This window comes from Equus asinus, chromosome 4, assembly GCF_041296235.1.
Source record: "Equus asinus isolate D_3611 breed Donkey chromosome 4, EquAss-T2T_v2, whole genome shotgun sequence".
Lineage (NCBI taxonomy): Eukaryota > Metazoa > Chordata > Mammalia > Perissodactyla > Equidae > Equus > Equus asinus.
Genome location: NC_091793.1, coordinates 46,332,360 through 46,353,969, shown reverse-complemented (window position 1 = coordinate 46,353,969; position 21,610 = coordinate 46,332,360). Strand labels below are relative to the sequence as shown.

At 32.6% G+C, this 21,610-nt stretch overlaps 1 protein-coding gene and 1 non-coding gene across 3 annotated transcripts in view; both read left to right on the top strand.

Moving 5' to 3' along the window:
• Positions 1 to 21,610, top strand: part of LRRIQ1 (leucine rich repeats and IQ motif containing 1) — a 225,161-nt gene that overhangs the window by 175,778 nt on the left and 27,773 nt on the right. For both annotated transcript variants that reach the window (XM_070507201.1, XM_070507200.1), the window contains 2 exons: positions 16,150 to 16,282; positions 18,709 to 18,769. In XM_070507201.1, the coding sequence (XP_070363302.1) occupies positions 16,150 to 16,282; positions 18,709 to 18,769 (194 nt within the window). The remainder of the gene's footprint in view (positions 1 to 16,149; positions 16,283 to 18,708; positions 18,770 to 21,610) is intronic.
• On the top strand, positions 8,722 to 8,825 carry LOC123283587 (U6 spliceosomal RNA). The gene has a single exon (XR_006524269.1). It is a non-coding gene; the product is annotated as a U6 spliceosomal RNA (small nuclear RNA).

Sequence of the window (21,610 nt, the reverse complement as noted above, 5' to 3'; positions counted from 1 at the left end):
GTAACTTAAAGTGCAGAAACATTTTTAGGCAAACAAGTGCTATATGAGTTTTATGATATTAGGATAGAGGAATAAATTTGGACAGAAAAAATGAAATAATTGGAGGCTAAAAAATTATACAGAACTTCTATTTGGGAAATAAAGAGGGATAGATCAGTTCTTTAGCTGAGACAAACATAAATTCAGAATATAATTTTAAAAGCTGTCTTAAGATGTGAATTTAACATGATCCTAATCTGATAGCACCTCTATATACCTGCCAGAATTGAAAACATATAAAATCTGTGGAAAAATAAATTTTCATTTATAATAAAATAAGACACCATGAATCAGACTAATAGAAACAGTAGACATCATAAAAATACACAAATAATGAATATTAATTTTTATTATACACTGATTATAAGATAAATATGTTTACTTTAAGGAATAAAATCTATCTGGAATTATCTGTAGGGGAGAGAAGATTTGAGAAAACTGAATATAAATTTTAGAAATGAAAAACAAACTAATTGAAATTAAAATTTATAATGCGAGTTTACCTGCAGATGAGACAAAGCTGAAGAAATAACAAACTTGGAAATATGTGAGAAGACATTATATAGAATCTAGTGCAGAGAAACAAAGAAATGAAAAACTTAAGAAATAAAAATATATAAAGAAAGTTAGAGAAGGCTCAAGTTATGTCTACTTGGAGTTCAGAAGGATTGGCAGGATAGAATAAAGCAATGGCAATATCCAATCAGATAATAACTGAAAGATTTCCTGAACTGGATGAAAGACATCGATCCAAGGATTCAAAAGTTGAATGATAAGCAGATAGATTTTAAAAGGAATCCACAGCTAGACTCATAAGAGTAAAACTATACAGCAGAAAAAAAATCTTAATGAGAAAGAAGTAGACAGATTATCTTCAATGAAGTTGCAGTTAAATTGACAGCTAATGTCTTAAAAACAATAATAGAAGGCAGAAGGGAAAAAAGAATATTCTCAATGACTTGAAAGTTGTATGAATGAAAGAAAGTTATTGCCAATTTGGAACTCATCAGAATAAAAACAAATACAGACATTTTCATATTAACAAAAACTAAGTTTGCTACTAGTAGACACTCATTAAAGAAATTTATTTAAATGGACAGTTATTTTCATAAGAAAATCACAAATGAAAGATCCATGTTGCAAGAAGATAGAAAAACTTCATAAATAGGAACTATGTTGGTAAAATCAAACATAAATTGACAGAATGAATAGCAATAATAATATCTTGTGAAATTAAATGTCAAGTAAAAAACAGAGAAATATTAATATATAAGTCAGAATGGAACTAAATTGAGTTAAAATGTTCTATGATTCGTATATTCCCTAGAAGGAGGGAAAAATTGGTTTATTTTAGATTATGTTAACTACATATGTTATGATTTCCAGGGTAAAAATTAAAATGAATATATGCAAACAATATTATTTCCATATAAGTAAAAAGAAAACAATAGAAAGAAAAGAAGTACTCAATCCAAAATGAAGCCAAGAAAGTAAAGAAAAAGAACACAGTGTAGTCAGGCAAATAGAAAGCATAAAATAAGATTTTATAAATATATGTATGTATATATATATTCAACTCTATCAGTACTTACATTACATGTACATGGTTAAATAACCCAGTGAGCAGACAACAGTAGTTTCTAGAATTAAAAGAATGAAAACCAAGAGCCAAACTTAAATTATAAATGTACAATAAGTTTGAAAGTAAAAGGATAGAAAAAATATACCACAAAAACACTAACAAAAACAAAGCTGGTGTTTTTATATTAATATAAGACAAAATAGACTTTACAGCATAAAAAAAGCATTACTGAACATTAGAAAATATACTAAAAATTAGTAATTTACTAAAGTAAATTTACTAAATATTTACTAAACATTACTAAAGAACAGTGTGATTTCAAAATGATAAAAACTTCCATTTACCAGGAAAATATAATACTTTTACTTTTAATGAACTATTATAACATAGCCTCAGATATAATATAAGATGTCTACTCTCAGACCACATGGAATTAACTAGAAATCAACACCAGGAAAATAACTAGAAAATCCCCAAATAAAGGGAGATTAAACAACACTTCTAAAAAAATCAAAGAGGAAATCTCAAGAGAAATTAAAAAATATTTTGAACTAAAACTTTTAAACTAAATGAAAATGAAATGGAAACACAACTTATTAAAATTTGTGGGATGCAGCAAGAGCAGTGGATAGAGGGAAATTTATAGTGGTGAATGCGTATATTAGAAAAGAAGAAAGATATAAAATCAATAATCTAAGTTTCTGCCTTAGGAAATTAGAAAAACAAGAGCAACTTAAACCCAAAGTAAGCAGAAGAAAAGGGATAATAAGAGTTGGAGAAGAAATCATGAAAATGAAAACAGGAAATCAATAGAGAAAATCAATGAAACCAAAAGCTAGTCCTTTGAGAAGATCAATAAAAATCAATAAGCCTGTAGCCAGGTTAACTAAGGCAAAAAAAGAGAGATGACACAAATTACTAATATTAGAAATGAAAGAGGAAACACCACTACAGATCCCATGGACATTAAAAGAACGATAAAGGTATGCAATGATAGCCACTATGCCCACAAATTTTTAACCTGGATGAAATGGACCAATTTGAAAGACACAATTTTCCAAAACTTACGTAAGAATACATAGATAAGCTGATAGGCCTATATCTATTAAAGAAATTGAAACAATAGATAATCACCTTCCAAAAGGGAAAGCACCAGGTCCCGAAGGGTTCCTGGTGAATTCTACCAAACATTTAAGGAAGAAATTACACAAATATTTTCAAAATCTCTTTCAGAGGATAGAAGCAGAAGGAATACTTCCTAACAAATTCTACAAAAGCAGAATTACCCTAATACCAAAATTACACAAAGATATTACAAGAAGAGAAAACTACAGACCAGTATCTCTCATAAACTTGATGCAAAAATCCTCAACAAAATATTAACAAATCAAATTCAACAATTTATAGAAAGAATTATACACCACAACCAAGTGGGATTTATCCCAAGTATGCAAGTCTGATTCAACATTCAGAAATCAATTAATGTATCTATCACGTAAACAGGCTAAAAAAAGAAAAATTACATCATAATATCAATAGATGCAGAAAAGGGATTTGACAAAATCTGCCCATTCATGATAAAAACTTTGAATAAACTAGGAATAGAGGGGAACTTCCTCAACTTGATAAAGAATATCTATAAAAAACCTACAGCTAACATCATACTTAATGGTGAGAAATTCAAAGCTTTCCCACTAAGATCAGGTACAAGACAAGGATGTTGCCTCTCACCATTCCTTTTCAACCTTGTACTGGAAATTCTAGCTAGTGCAATAAGACTAGAAAAAGGAAATAAAAAGTATACAGATTGAGAATGAAAAAACAAAACTGTCTTTGCAAATGACATGATCATCTATATAGAAGATCCAAAAGAATTAATAAGAAGACTTCTTAAAGTAAAGCGATTATGGCAGAGTTTCAGGATCTAAGGTTAATATGCACAAGTTAATCACTTTCCTATATAACAGCAATGAACAAGTGGAATTTGAAGTTAAAAACACAATACCATTTACACTGCCACCAAAAAAATTAAATACTTAGATTAAAATCTAATAAAATATGTACAAGATCTATATGAGAAAAACTGTAAAACTCTGATGAAATAAAGAGCAAATAAATGGGTAAATATTCCATGTTCATGGATAGGAAGACTCAATATTGGCAAGATTTCAGTTCTTTTTAACTTGATCTATAGATTCACTGAAATCCCAGCAAGTAATTTTGTGGATATTGGCAAACTGATTCTAAATTTTATAGGGAGAAGTAAAAGTCCCAGGATAACCAACACTATATTGAAGAAGAACAAAGTTAGAGAACCAAGACTCCTCAACTTCAAAACTTACTTTAAAGTTATAGTAACCAAGGCAGTGTGGTATTAGCAAAAGTGTAGACAAATAGATCAATGGAATAGAATAGAGAACCCAGAAATAGACACACACAAATATGCTCAACTGATCTTTGACACAGGAGCAAAGGCAATACAACAGAACAAAGATATTCTTTTCAACAAATGGTGCTGGAACAAGTGACATCTACAAATAAAAAAATAAATAAATCTAGACACAGACCTTATACCATTCACAAAAATTAACTCAAAATGGATCACAGACCTAAATGTAAAATTCTAAAACTCCTCGGAGCTGGCCTGGTGGCAAAGCAGTTAAATTTGCAAGTTCCGCTTCAGTAGCCTGGCGTTCGCCAGTTCGGATCCCGTGTGTAGACCTATACACTGCTTGTCAAGCCATGCTGTGGCAGGCATCCCACATATAAAGTAAAGGAAGATGGGCACAGATATTAGCTCAGAGCGGATCTTCCTCAGCAAAAAGAGGAGGATTGGTGGTAGATGTTAGCTCAGGGCTAATCTTCCTCAAAAAAGAAAAAGAAAAAGAAATCATGAAAATTCTAAAACTGCTTGATGACACAGGAGAAAAGCTAGATGACCTTGGGTATGGCTATGACTTTTTAGACACAACACCAGAAACATAATGCATGAAAGAAGTAACTGATAAGTTGGACTTCAATAAAATTAAAAATTTCTGTTCTGTTAAAGTCAATGTCATGAGAATGAGAAGACAAGCTACAGACTGGGAAAACATATTACAAAACACTTATCTGATAAAGGACTGCTATCCAAAATATACAAAAAATTCTTAAGTCTCAACAAGAAGAAAACAAGCAACCTGATTAAAAAACGGTCCAAAGACCTTAACAGACAGTTCACCAAAGTAGGTATACAGATAGCAAATAAGCATATGAAAGGATGCTCTACATCCTATGTCATCAATGAAATGCAAATTACAACAATGAGATACTATTACACACCTATTAGTATGGCCTAAACCCAGAGACTGATGACACCAAATCCTGGTGAGGATGTGGGGCAACAGAACTCTCATTCATTGCTGGTAGGAATGCAAAATGGTACAGCCACTTTGGAAGACAGTTTGGAGGTTTCTTATAAGACTAAACATACTCTTACCAAATGACCTAGCAATCTCACTTTTTGGTATTTACTCAAATGATTTGGAAACTTATGTCCAGACAAAAACCTGCACATAGATGTTTGTATCAGCTTTATTCACAATTGCTAAAATTTGGAAGCAACCAAGGTGTCCTTCAGTAGATGAATGGATAAACTGTAGTACATCCAGACAATGGAATATTATTCAGCACTAAAAACAGATGAGCTACGAAGCCATGAAAAGGCATGGAGGAACCTTAAGCGCATGTTACTAAGAGAAGAAGCCAATCTGAAAAGGTTACATACTGTATGATTCCAACTATCTGACTTTCTGGCAAAGGCAAAATTATGGAGACAGTAGAAAGATTAGTATTGCTAGGGTTTGGGGCAGGGCAGAAGGGACGAACAGGGAGAGCACAGAGGATTTTTAGAGCAGTGAAACTATTCTGTATGTTACTGTAATAATGGATACATGCCATTATACATTTGTTCAAACCCATAGAAGTTACAGCACCAAGAATGAACCCTAATGTAAACTATGGACTTTGGGCGGTTATGATGTGTCAACTTAGGATCACTGATTATAATAAATGTACCACTGGGAGGGGGCAGTATGTTGATAATGAGGGAGGCTTTGCATGTGTAGGGGCAGGGAGTATATGGAAAAATCTTTCTACCTTCCTCCTAATTTTGTTTTAAATCTAAAACTGGTATAAAAAATGAATTGTTATTAATTTAAAAAAATTTTAATAATATAAAGCAAAGACCAAAGAAGCACCAAGGAGAACTTGAAAATTCCAAACTAAATTGGGAGAATTTTAATATATCTTTCTCAGTAATTTGTAGAACAGGCACTTAAAAAATCAGCAAGGGGGGCTGGCCCGGTGGCACAGTGGTTAAGTGCGCATGTTCCACTTCCGCAGCCCAGGGTTCGCCAGTTCGGGTCCCGGATGAGGACATGGCACTGCTCATCAAGCGGTGCTGTGGTAGGCATCCCACATATAAAGCAGAGGAAGATGGGCATGGATGTTAGCTCAGGGCCAGGCTTCCTCAGCAAAAAGAGGAGGATTGGCAGGAGTTAGCTCAGAGCTAATCTTCCTCAAAACAAAATAATAAATTAAAAAAAAATCAGCAAGGACATGATTTGATAAACCAATTTAATAACATTTGCTTAAAGAACATGTATAGAATACTCAACAACTGGAGAATGTACATTATCCTCAAGCACACACAGGACGTTTACAAAACTTTAACTTAGACTGAAATCATGTGCAATTTGTTTTCTGAATATAATGCTAATAAACTATAAATGAAATACTATTACTAGAAAATTTTCACTTTATTGGAAATTAAGAAGCATCTAAAAAATTCATGAGTCAAGGAAATCATAAAGAAATTTTTTAAAAAATAACTGAACGATAAAATAATCTACATATTGTAGTATCAGAGCAATAGTTAATGAAATAGAAAAAATGTCAAACAATGCAACAATAATTTTTTTTAATTTGATGAATCCCTCGCAAGTCTAATCATGAAAATAAAAGAGAAAGTGCAAATAGAAATATCAGGAATGAAAACAGGGTGAGAAGACAAATGATACAGACTTAAAACTGTAGTGAGAGAATATTGTGAACAACTTTATGGCTATACATTTGAAAATTTGGAGGAAATGAAAAATTCCTAGAAAAATGTAACTTACCAAAACTGACCTTGAATCTAATCTTAAACTTAAGTTTATAGGAAATCAACCGAGAAAGAAAAAAAACTGCAATGTGTGATAGGTTTTTTTAAATCATATACTGAAGAATGTGTCTCACAAAAAGTAGGCAAGACTTTATGGAGGAAATCATAAAACTTTATCAAAAATGTCGTAGAAAAACTGCAAATATACACATGAATTGGAAGACTAAATTTCAAAGATTTAAATTCTTCCCAAATTAACTTATAGATGCTATACAATTTCAATTAAATCCCAAAAGGTATTTGTTTATGAAAGTTAACAAGCAGAATCTAAAATTTGTAAGGAAAATCAAAATCCACAAACAGCCAAAACACACTCAACAGAGATGAATAAAGTGGGCAAAGCTGCCAAACGCCACAACTTATTATAGAGCTGAAGCAAATGAGACAATGAATATAGTGTGATGTGGTATGGTATTGTATGGGATGGATGGGATGGGATGGGATGTATGGTATGGTATGCTAGTAATTGTAGGGCAAGGTAGGGTGAAATAGAGTAAAGTAGTATAGAAAATGACAACCGATAGAGGCCCATGCACATATGTTTAACTGATATTATGAGAGAGATTGTGTTCTAAATCAGTGGGGAATAGATAGACTTTTCGATAAATCTTACTTAAACAATTATCTATACTAAAACAATGAATTTTGGCTACATTAATGACCTAAATGTAAGAAGCAAAAATATAAAAGTTGCAGAAGATAATGCAGAATAATGTATTCATAACCTATGATATGGAATTATTTCTTTAAAAATATGTAAAAAGTACTGGTCATGTTGATAAATATATTTACATTAAAATTAAGAATCTCTGTAAATCCAAAAATGTGATAATAGTAGTGAAATGACAACCTGTAGAGATGGAGAAGGTATTTGCCACACTTCTAACTAACAAAAGTCTCATATCCAGAATATATAACTAATTCCTAAAAATCATTAAAATACATACAGCCTAATGGAAAAGAAAAACAAGAGCCCTTAAAATATGTTTCACAAAAGAAGAAACCCAGTTAACTTGTGAGCATATAAAAAGGTGCTTCATATCATTTGGTAGCAGAGAAATGCAAAGTAAAACTGCAAATTAAAAAGAAACAATGCCTAACAAAGCTAAGTGTTGGACAATATGTAAACCAATGGAACTCTTATTATTTTGCTGATTGGCATATAATTTGGTATAAACATTTGGAAAACAATTAGACATTACAGTAGAGTTGAAGATATGCATATCATATAGTCCTTCAATTACGCTCCTAGATATTTGCCCTATAGAAGCTCTTGTACGAGGATAGTCAGAGCAGTGTTGTCCTTAACAGCCAAACATTGGAAACTCCCCATGTGGCCAACAACGATGGAGTGAATAAACTCAATACATCCATACAGTGGAATACAGTGCAGCAATAAAAAATTAAAAATTAGATCTAAACACAGAAGCATAGATGAATGTCACAAACAATATTGAATAAATGAAGACAAAAGAATAACTCCAGAATTGTTCTATTTATGTATAGTTCAAAAGCAACAAGGCTACACTATATTGCTTAATACATAGGTGGTAAAAATTATAAAGGAAGTCAGGAAAATCAAGGTTAGAAACTTCAGCACAGTGGTTAGCCCCAGGAGAAGTAAAGGATTTTTGAGCAGGCCTTCTAGTGTATGGTGTTCTATTTTTTTTTTAATGAGCAGGGTTCACGTGACATAGTTATTTATAATAGTTTTATTTACATAATTATTTTAAATCTTTTAAATGCAATTTATGTAATATATAATTCCTATAATTATTTCTATATTTATAATGTATTTTATTTATAAATCTTAAAATTATAAACACCTGCTATGTGCAATATTTTGTGTATATTGTATATATCATGAGAAAATAAAAGTGATTAAAAAGAGCTTCCGTTGCTCACGTTGGTAGCACATCTACTCAAATTGGAATGATATGGGGATTAGCATGGTCCCTGCACAAGGATGATAGGAATAGTCACGAAGTGTTTTGCTTTTCTTTCTTATGTTCGTGAATGAGAAAACAAAGGGTCTGGTAAGTGAGATGACTTGCCTAATTAAGGGCCCTTCTAGCTTCATACCCCACCCCCAATTCCAACTCCAACTCCAACTCCCACTCCAAAAAATGAGCTTCAGAGATCAATATTTATATGAGTAGTTTAAAGCTAAGAATTAATTTTGTAGGGAAGACCTATAATGCCTGTGTCGACTTCTGTCTCCACTAAAGTGTGAATGGATAAGTAATGCTTTTAACCTGTCTTTTCAATTAAAACTGAAATCCGTGAGTGGAGGCCCTGATCCATTTTCAAATAGAGTTCTTCTACATAAAATGTTATCTTTCTAAAGATAATGTAATAAAAGATAAAATTTTGTATTAATGAAGTATCCACTTAGAAAACTTTTAAATCTTCAGCAGGCTATGGGGATACTTGTTTAAATTACTGCCTATGGAAAACAATAAGTATGGGGCCAGGTTTATTAGTCTCTAATGTGTTGTCACTCAAATTGTAAAAGAAAATTATTTTTGCTTACATTTACTTATTGCTTTTTATAATGCAAGAAATATTTTAATATATATTCAGTATTTCATGTGATATCTCTGTAACAGAAGTATATCTGTATTCTTCAGTTTGACAAATATAGAAATCATTGGATACAGAAAATTAATAGACAATGAGAAATGCATTATGAATGTATAGACATATGTGCTATGAGCATTTCTGTTTCATAGTTATGAAAAAAGTCACACAATGATATAAAAAAATGTTTAATTGGGTTCATCAAGCTTCTAACACCAATGTATCAATATCATGCCACTTATTGGCTTCTCTTGTAATGAAACTAGTAAAGGAAATAAACCATCTACCTGTCCCTTAATTAATAAATATACATGAATGAGTAGAATTACAGATGTCTTTCTACCAAAGAGTAGAAACTTTTAGATATGGCAGGAGCATAAAGTCTAAAACTATACCAAAAAACAAACAAATAACATGTGGCAGTAACGTTTATGTGGCCATTATGAGCATGTTATTTTGAAAGCCAACCTACTTACATCATCATACTCTCCATTATTCTATTGGGTGGGCCCTAGTTTGGATGACCTACTATATTAACACTCCCTGAGGGAGTCTAGGTTGGATAGAGGAATATTTTCCAAGGATAATTAAATTGAGAGAGTGAAACAGGAGAGAATCATGTCAATGGAGCCTCCTTCATGGTTATTACTGAGCAATTGCTAAAAATTATTTGAAATAACTTCAAATCAATTAGGGCTGTGTACTCTTCTTATCTTTTGGAAATTAATTTTTCTTTATTAAAGACACACTAAAATCCTCACATATTATGAAATAAAATACCTTTAAATAATACCTGTTACAGATTTAGAATTCTGGTAAGGAGGACTTCCTGGACTCACCCCAGAACATTGTTCTGCCTAGTTTTGTGGTTAATCCTGGAATCTTCCTCTGCTGCCACCTTGATCTTGGCCTAGATTTAGAGACTTCTGCAGATTGTCTCACTGCAGGGTACTTGAATCTTAGCCTATGGAAATTGAGATGACATTAAGGCTATGCATAATGGAGTTCACTTCACACTGTTTAAAAAAACAATAGAAAAACGGCTACAGTTGTTAAATCCTCACTATATGTTAGGCATTATAGGTGTTCTATTATTTTATATTATTGTTTTACACATTTTAAGAGGATTGAAAACTGACGCAGAGAGAAGGTAAATAATTTTCCCAACATTAAACAGCTAGTAAGTGAAAAAGTCAACTTACTATGTGCAAGTTAGTTGCTAGGCAGATAGAAAGATGAATAAGGTATCACCTTTCCTTTATAGACTGAATTAACTCATTCTATAACTAATCTCTCACATGTCACAATTATACGGCCTCTTCTAGTGGAAAATTAAATGGTGTGCCAGATTGACAGGAAACAGTAGAAAGCAATCTTAGACAATAGCTACTAGGTAGTTCTAAAAAGAATATCCTGTTGACATGTGTATTAGTATTAGATAGAAATGGACCAATCTGCCAATACCATGGCAGAGACGGATCAGTATTACTAATTTTTCCTTTTACCTCAGGCTCCAGCAGAGCTTGGCACAGTGCTGTTACTGATCTTGTCATTTAAAACTTTGATATTTTGTTCATAATGGATTTTGCATTAATTTTTATTTTAAAATATTGTTTACCCTGATGAATGAGTTTTTTGGCACCACCTTAAATTTTGTATCTAAGGCAAGTATCTCATTTGTCCAACTTGCCTTACCCTAGTCCCAGCCCTGGTTAACAGCAAACATGGAGACACATTATACATTTTGACTTCAACAAACTGCAGTTTTCTTGAGTTACGTGGCTCTCACAGAATAAACCAAAGAACCATTCTTTATGTAGTATTTGGTACTTCACTATAAAGATATTAATGAGGAGATACAGCTCAACTGAACAATACAAATGGCAAAACATATGCTTTCAGGTAGAATTATACATAAGTTGAATACAGAACACTTACTATAGCTGGTTAATAAGCACAACTACACCCACTTTGTAAAAGGATGTTTCTGTTTTCCGGAGGGTTTCACTTAAATCTGGCAATTCCATAACATTGAAAATTTTGTCTGCAAAATCCATATATTTTTAAGGATATGATTTAGTAACTCACTTTTATTTTTCTTTGCTTTTGTAGAGGTCATTCATACACTTTATGTACTACCCAAGTCCTAAACAGACAAATTTTGAAAATTAATTCAAATGTCAGAAACTAGCAAGTATTTTTCATTCTAGTATTTTTTTTTACCCTCTCTGCCATAAAATATAGTGAAATATGTAAAGGAGTGATCAGTGGGGCAGTTAGCCTTCGACCCTTACGTACAGCTTTGGCTCGATTCCCAAAATTTCTGTTTTTAAACTTTTTCACCAACAATCCTCTTCTTTATTCATGAAGTCATTTTTCCTCAGTGATCAATTACATATATATTTAAACATATTTTAAAAGAATAGGGATGTTGCTTGTCACAAGAGTCACAAATGGCTCTTAGAGAGTTATTGGTTTCATGCCAGCGCTGTCAACTTTCCAACAACAGATTGGATTGGTTAAGGAAGAAGCTATAAACAGCCTATCAACAAGTATTTATACAGATGTTAATGAATTTCAAATTCTGTTAGTGTAACATTTAAGCCAGACTCCCAATTTTATTTGTACTTTATTTGTGAGGTATGATGCAATAACTTCTTTTAATAAACAGATACAAGCCACTTAATCTTTATAATGTAAATCATATTTTTAGTATTTCCAGCATAAGATACATAGAACCAGCCATTTATCAAAGTTACCAAAAATATTTCCATCGCATGTAAAAGCATTTTGCTCAGCCGGCAACCATATCCTCCAAAAGCTTTTGGTAAAGAAATGAACTCATCTCCATCCATGAAACCAAGAGTATTTTGTTATTATATTACCGAGAAAGGCCATTAAGGGAAAAGAAAATAGTCAGGCGAAAGCTGCCATATGTATTAAAAATACAAATGATAATTGAATCTTAATCTCCCTGCGTATATTATGCTATATTGAAAATTTAGAAAACTGATTTATTTGAAGCATATGGGCTTAATGAACACTTATTTTTCTCTTTATGAAGAAAAGAAAAATATTTCCATTAATTAAAAAAAAAACTTCATTTCGTTTAGTGAAATTCTTAAGGCTGAACTGCTTTCCTCTAGGATTGTGTACATTGTAGATGTTGTATAAAGTAGCCTTATATGATGGAGGATTTTTTGGTTTGTTTTGTTTTTTAATTTGCTACCTTTAGTTGTCAATTTTTATCCCAATCTAATTCTGACTTTCAGAGCTGAAATTTCTATTGTAATAATTAATCATGCTTAAATATGTGTTATTCTCCACAATGCACATGTTCCTCTAAAATCTAAATTCCAGCTCCACATTTCTCAGGGCACTGAGAGAATATTAATCAGCTATGAAAATTATTCCTTTATTTCACCAATATTTGTTGAGCACCATCCTACTAAGTACCACTTGACTTATCCTAGTAGGCAAAACAGACACATGAATCAGAAAGTAAAATACAACGTAATAAATCCTATTGTGGGGTCTCTATAGGATTTTTGGAGGACATCTCTAACCTAAGTTGAACAAAGAATGCAGTGTTGGGAGACCAGGGGCTTACCCCAAAGAATGCAATTTCTAAACTGAGACCTGAAGACCTAAAGTAGGAACAACACTGATAAAGTAGATAATCCCAAGCATGAGGTCTATAGGCAAAAAAGACCATTTTTAGTAATTATAATATCTGGGTGATTGAATCAGGAGTTGAAGAGATGTGTCCAAAAGTATATTCGAGGCCTATATGCTATCCAAAAAATATTGAACATTATCCAAAGGCAATGGAGAACCAGAATTTTAACCTATGAAATAGCACAATTAGATTTGTACTTTTATCAAGACCATTTGCAGTATGGAGATATATACATGGGAGCAAGACCAAAAGTAAAAAAAGCAGTGAAAAGGCTGTTACAGTAATTCAGAAGAGATTATGGTAGCCTGAATTAAAATAGTGGCAATGGGAATACAGGAGATTCGACAGATTGAAAAGAATTTAAGAGGTAAAACATGCAGTTGGAGGATGAGGAAGAATGCTGGTTCAGTACAACACTCTGGTTTCTGAGTTGTACATTGACGGTGGTGGTAGCATTATAGGAACTTGGAAAAGGTGGGATAATACATAGGTTAAGCTTCTTTACATACTTGCGTTAAATAATCTCTGGGATACTTAAATGGAGAGGCTTTGGATGGATACATGTTTCAGAAGATGTGGAAGTGACTGAAGAACTTGAATGAATATCCTCATACAGGAAAGTATAGCGTAAGAAAAAGATGGAGCCAGGATAGAACCCCAGAGAAGAATGCTGAGATTGGAAGGAATGACAAGGGAAGAGGTGCCCTTGAAGGAAAATAGGGTTTCGACAAAAGGTCAGAGAAAAATAAGGAGAGTGCAAAGACACAAAATCCAAAGGAAATAAGCCTTTTAAGAAGGAAGGAGTGAACAACAGTGTGTAATATTATAGAGGAGTCAGTAAGATAAGAACTTCAAAAAATCCCAAAGATTTAGCAGTATTAGTGATCTCAGTGTGAACAGTTCCAGTGAAATGGTATGGGGAGGGAGCCACATGGCAGTGGGCTGATGCATGAATAGCAATAAGTCAACAAAGACTGAGCTTTGTCTGCTATTTCAAGAAATTTATCTAATTAGGGAAGGAGAAAGAGAAGAGTAACTAGAGGAGAAGGTAAAAAGTTATTCACCTTAGGGTGAAATGGCTAATGTGAATCGGACCTTGCACTGAAATTTGTCATCTTTCCTCAAGGATTGTTGTTTAGAACCTTGGCTGAGTTTAGATGTAAAACCACTTAGGGTTTATGGAGTATTATTGCAGAGTTGAGGAAAACGTTCCAAAATAAGTACTTTAAAAAGTGACTATTGCAAATATATGTCACTATTTTTAAAAACAGAAAGAAAGAGATAATTTTTACTTTTAGCTAAAGGTACACTTGTTACAGAAGGATTCTCTGTACAGAAGATACATATCAACAGGAGGTAAGGTTCCAACTGTGGGCTCAGTTGATGATCTGGGTCAGAGTCCTCACTATCTTCTGTCACTGTACACATGGGGCCAACATCTGATCTGGGCAACTGTGAAAGGCAGATAAAAAGCTGGGATTCTGCTGGAGAAGAGACTTAATGCTGTGTGGTAACTGAGTGTGACAATGCCAGATCTTCCCTTTGTTTGAGTGTCCCTTATAGTTTCTGTATACTCATAAGGCCATTTATCAACATGGTATCTGCTCATGGATTCAATGGTCTCCCCTCCTCTCATGGGAAGTAATTGTTCTTCCAATATAGCAGCTATGGAGGAGTTGGCTTAAGCTCAGGATGCAAGGGATGTGGCTGTTTCAGAAACATAAGTTGGCATGAAAACTGATAGGAAGTTAACTTTACTAAGTAACACAGAGTTTAGAGAAATAAACATTCTGATTTTTAGCTTTCCTGAGAACTGGCTCCAATATCTCTTTGGATTGAAAATTAGAATCATTTCACTAACTGCTACAGCAATTTTTAAGGAAAAAAAAAGAAATGATAGATGTATCATCCTCAACATATTAAGAATGACAAATAAGCTTGTGTGGACATGTGTGAGGGTGTGTGTGCACATGCACCAAGCATTCAAAATAGAGTTTGCACCATGCTTCATTTGTTTTCCAAATAATTTGCAAATAAAAGGTAACTTTCTATGATCTATAGTGAATGAATAGTTAAAGTAATAAATTGACATTTGAAATATCATGTTTTAGATTATAGGATTCTTGTGAGTTTGATTACCATTGAGTTAGTTTTCAACAGGTACATTTCTCTGGTGTACTGTCAGTCAGGCCTACAAAGCTAACAAGTCCCTAAATACAGTGATGCCATCAAAAAAGAAGCAGTCTAAAGATGGAGTCTATGGAGGAAGGCTCTAGACCAACAGGCCCTCGGTATAACTCTGAAATGCATGTCATTGACATAGCAGCAATGTCTGCAGATTTTTTAAAAAACACAAACATATGTATAGTAAATTTTACACTTGAATCTGAGGATTGGATTTTTCTTTTTATTTTCTATTTTGTTTTCTTTGATGTTTGTTACCTTGCATTCTTACCTTGCATAATTTCTCCTCTTGCATATTTTCCACTCCCAACTTCATTGTCATGCTCCCCCCTCCGTCTTTGAAATAGCTGCTCTGGCATAACCACAGATTCTCTAAACCTGATATAAATTAGATTTCTAGCTTAAAATGTTGTATTAGCTTACACAAAACAAGCTGCACTTTATGTAAAATAAAAACTCTGTTTCAAATAACCTCAGTATAATTTATAAACTCTTCGTATGGATAAGGCTAGTATAAGAAAAATTGGACCTTAAAATAAGCCTGAAGAGACATCATAGTGCACAGATATTCTTTTTATACTAGAATGCTACTGTCTACCAAAAATGTCTTTGCATTTTCTAATTAAAAAACAAGCCTTATAAAATGTTGGTTGCATTAAAACTTTTCCTTTGTTTTTCAAAATAGGTGGGTTTAAAACTCAAACAGGAAAAATACTTAACCTGTAAGTGCGTGACATTATTTTTCTTACAGATGATTTTGCTCCCATGAATTAATCTTTTCTTTTTTCTTTCTTGTGATAAAATTGTTAGCCTAGACTGGACTGCTTGGCCAAAATTTGATCTCTTTAAATAACAAATAACTATTCCATATTTCTTCCCCAGGTAAGGAGGAGGAATTTATCTGCAAGGATACCACTGCAAATGAAAAATTAGAAAGGAGTAAAGAATATACATACCAGTGGCTTCACACACAGGTTGGGGTTCATGAAACAACTAGTTCCAGAAATATGAAATGGTGAGGTCATTTCCTTTAAATTAGATTTTTGTATTGTAAACACTTCTTGAAAAGTGAAACCTAGGTTAATTGTGCTAAAACAAACATGGCTTTATAGCCAAAGGCCAATACACCACATTACCAGTTTATAAAAAGGCCTCTTATATAGAATAGATTTAATCACTCTATATTTTTCACCCTAAAATGTTTGAGAACTCTGTCTCTGTAATGCTTAATATCAACAGTTGAATCACACGAATGATTCTACCTTATAAAGTAAAATGCATGGTATCCATTAATGTTTATGAATATCCTATGTATTGGAGGTTGTATTTTATTTTGTTATTTTTGTTATCATTTATGTTTGACAGTTAAGATGATAACTCAACCCTGACACTGCTACTTTACTAGTCATATAACTAATTTTCAATGATATCTTAATGCTTCAGTTTCCTCTCCTATATAAAGTGAGATGATAAGATCTTTATCTCACAGGAGAGAGGTGAGCTCACAAGGTTGAGGATATCAAATGTTTCTATCCCTTAGCAACAAACAAGGTGCCTTGAACCTAATAGGTAATCAATTAATTTTTGTTACATTAGTTTCTAGGGCTGCCGTAACAAAATACCACAGATTGATTGGCTTAAATAGCAGAGACTTATTTTCTCACAATTCTGGAAGCTGCAAGTCCAAAATCAAGGAGTTAGTCATTCTGGTTTCTTTGGAGGCCTCTCTCCTTGGCTTGCAGATGGTCACCTTCTCACTGTGTCCTCACATGATCCTCCCTCAGTCTGTGTTGTCTGTGTTCTATTCTCCTCTCCTTATTAAGGACACCAGTCATATTGGATTAGGGCCCACCCATATGACCTCATTTACTTTACTTTACTCTTTCAAGGTCCTATATCCAAATACAGTCACATTTTTTGAAGTATGAGTATTAGGACTTCAACATATGAATTTTGAGAGAACAAAATTCAGCCCATAACAACATAATATAAAGCATGTATGCACATAACTACTGAACCAAAGTTTTAAGGAAATAAAAGTCCAGAGATAATATTTTTGACATGGATTTTCAGCATTTTCATTTTAGCTACATATATCCACAAAACAGTAAAACAAAAAGTGCTGTTATAAGTGTTTGTTAAGTATATAAGCTGATATTGAATCTAAATGTAGGTAACACTTTGGAAACGTTTCCAGGCATTGTGAGTAATAACTATTTAAATGAGTAACAAACAAACAAACCAGATCCTACAATTATGAGGGTTAAAATTTAATTTAGCAGCAAGTTAAACTGTGTAAAAAAAATGAAGTCCCTTTTTATAATATGTATGAATTGAAACCTTCATATGTGGTCAATTCTATTTACGTAATTCTTTTAAAAATATTAAAAAAAAGAATGAAAGTAAAATTAAAATAACATTTAATAATCTGGATTGTTATTTTCTATTTCATTGTGATCAAAGAAAGGAGAAATAAAGTGATCAACATTTGAGGATTTTTTATTTTACTAAGTATTCTAATTAATGCAAGCACAATTTATTTATGTTGATTTTTATCAATTTAGCATAATATCAACATTTGAGGATTTTTTATTTTACTAAGTATTCTAATTAATGCAAGCACAATTTATTTATGTTGATTTTTATCAATTTAGCATAATTTATAAGATGACATTCTTAGAACTAAAAACAAATATAATATAACCCATAGCTTACCATCTATATTAACCAGATATAAGAGGTCTGGTTCAGAAATTTAAGAGCATTAGTATAGATAATGTGAAAAATATAAGCAAAATATTTCAGGATGTATTTTAGATATGCTTAAACATTTAACAATATCCCTTCTAAGTAAGTTACATTTAAACATATGATGTAACAGGCAATTGTTCATGGATTTTCTCTTTTGAAGCTATAATATATAAAGGAAAGGGTAGTAATATTTTAAGAAAAATTGTTTTTAAGAACAGCAGCTCTTGAAAAGCCAAATATCAATGTTCTAGTTTTAAACAAAAGTTAATTGTGAGCATTAGTATTTAGTATTTAATGAGTTAAACACACTAGAGCTATTTTTAAAATAGGAAGCTTTGCTTTTCTCATAAGACAAGATACATAAGTAAATGTAAATAAAATATTTATATTTTCTATAATTTATTAGCTATCATTATTTGTACTTTCAAATTTTTGCTCTTTTATGTTTGGCAAAGAATTGTGGCATTAAAATGTTATTTAGAAATTTAAATTTTATGTCAAATTAAATTTTAAAATGACTATGGAAAGAAGTAAATTTGTATAGATCTTTGCATGTAACCTGAATTAGGAAAACTATTATTTCCATTTTGTAAATTATTGATTTCTCTCAAGCTTTTTATTGGGCATTTCTTTCACATTCTTCCTCTACATTTCTATAATAATATGCTTTCTATTTTCATCACTATGCAGCAATCACTTCTTGCCCGAGTTAGATCCTGACGTACTTAATGGTGGAAGAGTTCAGCTTGTGGTAAGAAATGTGTTTAAAGTTACAGAAAAATGTTGTAGATATCAGTACTCAATAAATGGTACTTTAAAATATGTCCATAATTAGTAAAAATTATGAAAATATCACAACTGTATCTATTTGGGGTAATCTCAAAATGCTATCTATTAAAATAACATGTTTTCTTGATTTGTAATATAACTCTAAAATATATTACTTTAAATATTAATTCTATATGGGAGATTTAAAAATATTAGCATGCTACATAATTAAAATAAAATTACTCAGGAAATTACATTATCATATTACTTTCTTGAATGTTTTAGAAGAGTAAGATACTTGAGGGAAACTGCAAAGTACTTTCACAACTCAGAAAATCAAGCCAGATAAAAGTTAACAAGTAACTGTGAACTCAGCCACTCTAAGTAATAAAGTGTAAATTATTGGAGCTTTAAGAACAGCCAAGTTCTAAACATGGTAACCAGATTGTAGACTCTAGACAATATAACTGTGTGTGCATTGCTAAAGTCAATTGTACTATATGCTATTAGAAGGAAGACTATGTCAACAGAAGGAGAATGGCCAATATGGAGTCTAGAAAAAAGGAGCCCACAAGACATGAAATTTTCAGTGTGTTTCCAGAAATTTCCAGAGAAGAGAGTACCCTAACTAACGACAGAAGTATGTGGATTCCTGGGCAGGTGAAAATGGAGGTATCAGGTGACCCTAACTTTATGACACCTTCCATTTATATCAACCAACTAATACTCCTCGCTCAGATTCCACATTTGCCAAGAAAACTGATTATAATTTAGCTTACCATGTAGAATTTAGTATAAAAAGATAATGAACTTTCTATTGGAAACTAGTATTATGGTATCCAGAGCAGTTATAGTCATTATTCTCATGAACACTCATTCAAGGAGTTTTCCCGAAAAATGGAGCAAAATTACAGCAATAGCTGTAATCAATGTGTTTATGAAAATATTTGTAGAATCTATGCACAGATTTGAAATAATCACTCAGCAAATATTTCCTTGCATTTTGATAGAGACCCCTCTGGCAGAGTGGCGTGTAGATTGCCATAGGAAAATTGGTACTTCAGTCTATTAACACCGCATATATTACTGATTAACACTTTCACACAGAATGTTGAGTGGCAACTTTGGAGCAAGAATGGGGAATATTAAAGTGTTCAGGAATGCCAGGATAAAAAAAGTGATATTATGTTTAATTATTATTATACTTCTAAAAATGAATGAAAATGGATTGGGTAGATTACTAATCACAATGATTCTATGAGATTAATGCTCTGACATTAATTTCCTTCTTCCATATCCCACTATATTATACTACATACAACTATATGACAAACATAGCAATGATAAATGCTTTTTTTCATATTAGAAAGGTACAGCTGAACAGAAAAACAAGATAAATGGTAGTAGAACAAAAACACATAGATTTTATATGTGTTTGAGAGTAGACACAGGGGAAGGGATCAGGAATTTATGCCAAAAGGATGGATACTGGGATAATTGAAGGCCGAGAGTGTTGGGGAATGAAGGCAACTTACTTATGCTGGGGACGTAGAGGCAGATAATTGCACAACTGGGACCAGCCCATAATTAAGAGGAAAATTAGAAGAAAAAAAAGCTGCAACTGCTGCTACTATAAGATCCTCAAAGATACAGGAATAATACTAATAGTAAATGGAAAGAAAATTATGGAACCAGTGATCAAATTTTGATTAGAGGAAGATGGATATGCAAATGAGCCTATTATAAATTCTGGAAATTGAAAATATTATCCCTGAAATAAACTCTGGACTGGACATCATGGAGAGAGAATTAGTGAATTGAAAGATTTTCGATGAAGGAATAATGATTAGATTGACAGCTGACATCATATCAGAAACAATGCATATCAAAAGACAATGCAGTTATTTCTTAATAATAGGAGTAAATAAAAATATCATCCAGAATACTCTTCACTAACCTTCAAGAGTGAGGACAGAGTAAGACATAATCAGGCATTCAAAGGTGGGTTTTGAGGAAGCCAATAAATAACATCTTTGTCTTCCAAACAAGATCAAAGCATATTGTGCGACAGACAAGAATGAGAAAAATGGAAATAAAATATCATTTTACTTACTTCCAAATATATATCAGAAGACTTGTAGATCTAAATAATTATATTGTTGATTAAACTTATCCCCCAAAGCTCAAGGATTTTCCTGCAGAAGACTGTCATAGTTCAGCTTCCCCAGGAGATATGCTCTGAGATTCTGATACTTGAGTGCAGGACATTTATTGGGGAAGACTTTCAAGAACAACTCCCTTGAAGGATGAAAGATGCAGGATTGAGCAGAGGGAGAAGGGGAACTGCGACAGAGTTGCAGCAGAGGAATTGAGCTCTGGCAGTAGGTAGACCCTTTTGAGTTGTGCCAGCTTGAGTCAAGAGGACCCGGCTTTTATGACAATGCATCTCCTCAGGAAAGGGTGTGGCTTGGGCGCGGCAGCTCTTTTCATCTAAGGACAATTTCCAGAGAGGGATTCAGCTGAGATCCCCCAGGCTTCAACTTTCCTAGCTGCTGGAGGAATCTGATTCAGTTATTAAAAATGATCTGAGTGAGAGATGATAATATCCACTATACTCAGTAAGTTTAGCATTCATGGATGCAACAACATAGTATATAAAATGTGTCAACGGTCCACAAATAAATCCATAAATTACAAGCAATTCCAGCCAAAATTACAGCTGTTTTATTAGGAACCTGAAAAATCTCATTCTAAGATACGTATTGATAAATAAAAACTCAAGATTATATAAGTCAACTTTGAAAAAGAAGAGCAACTTGTGTCA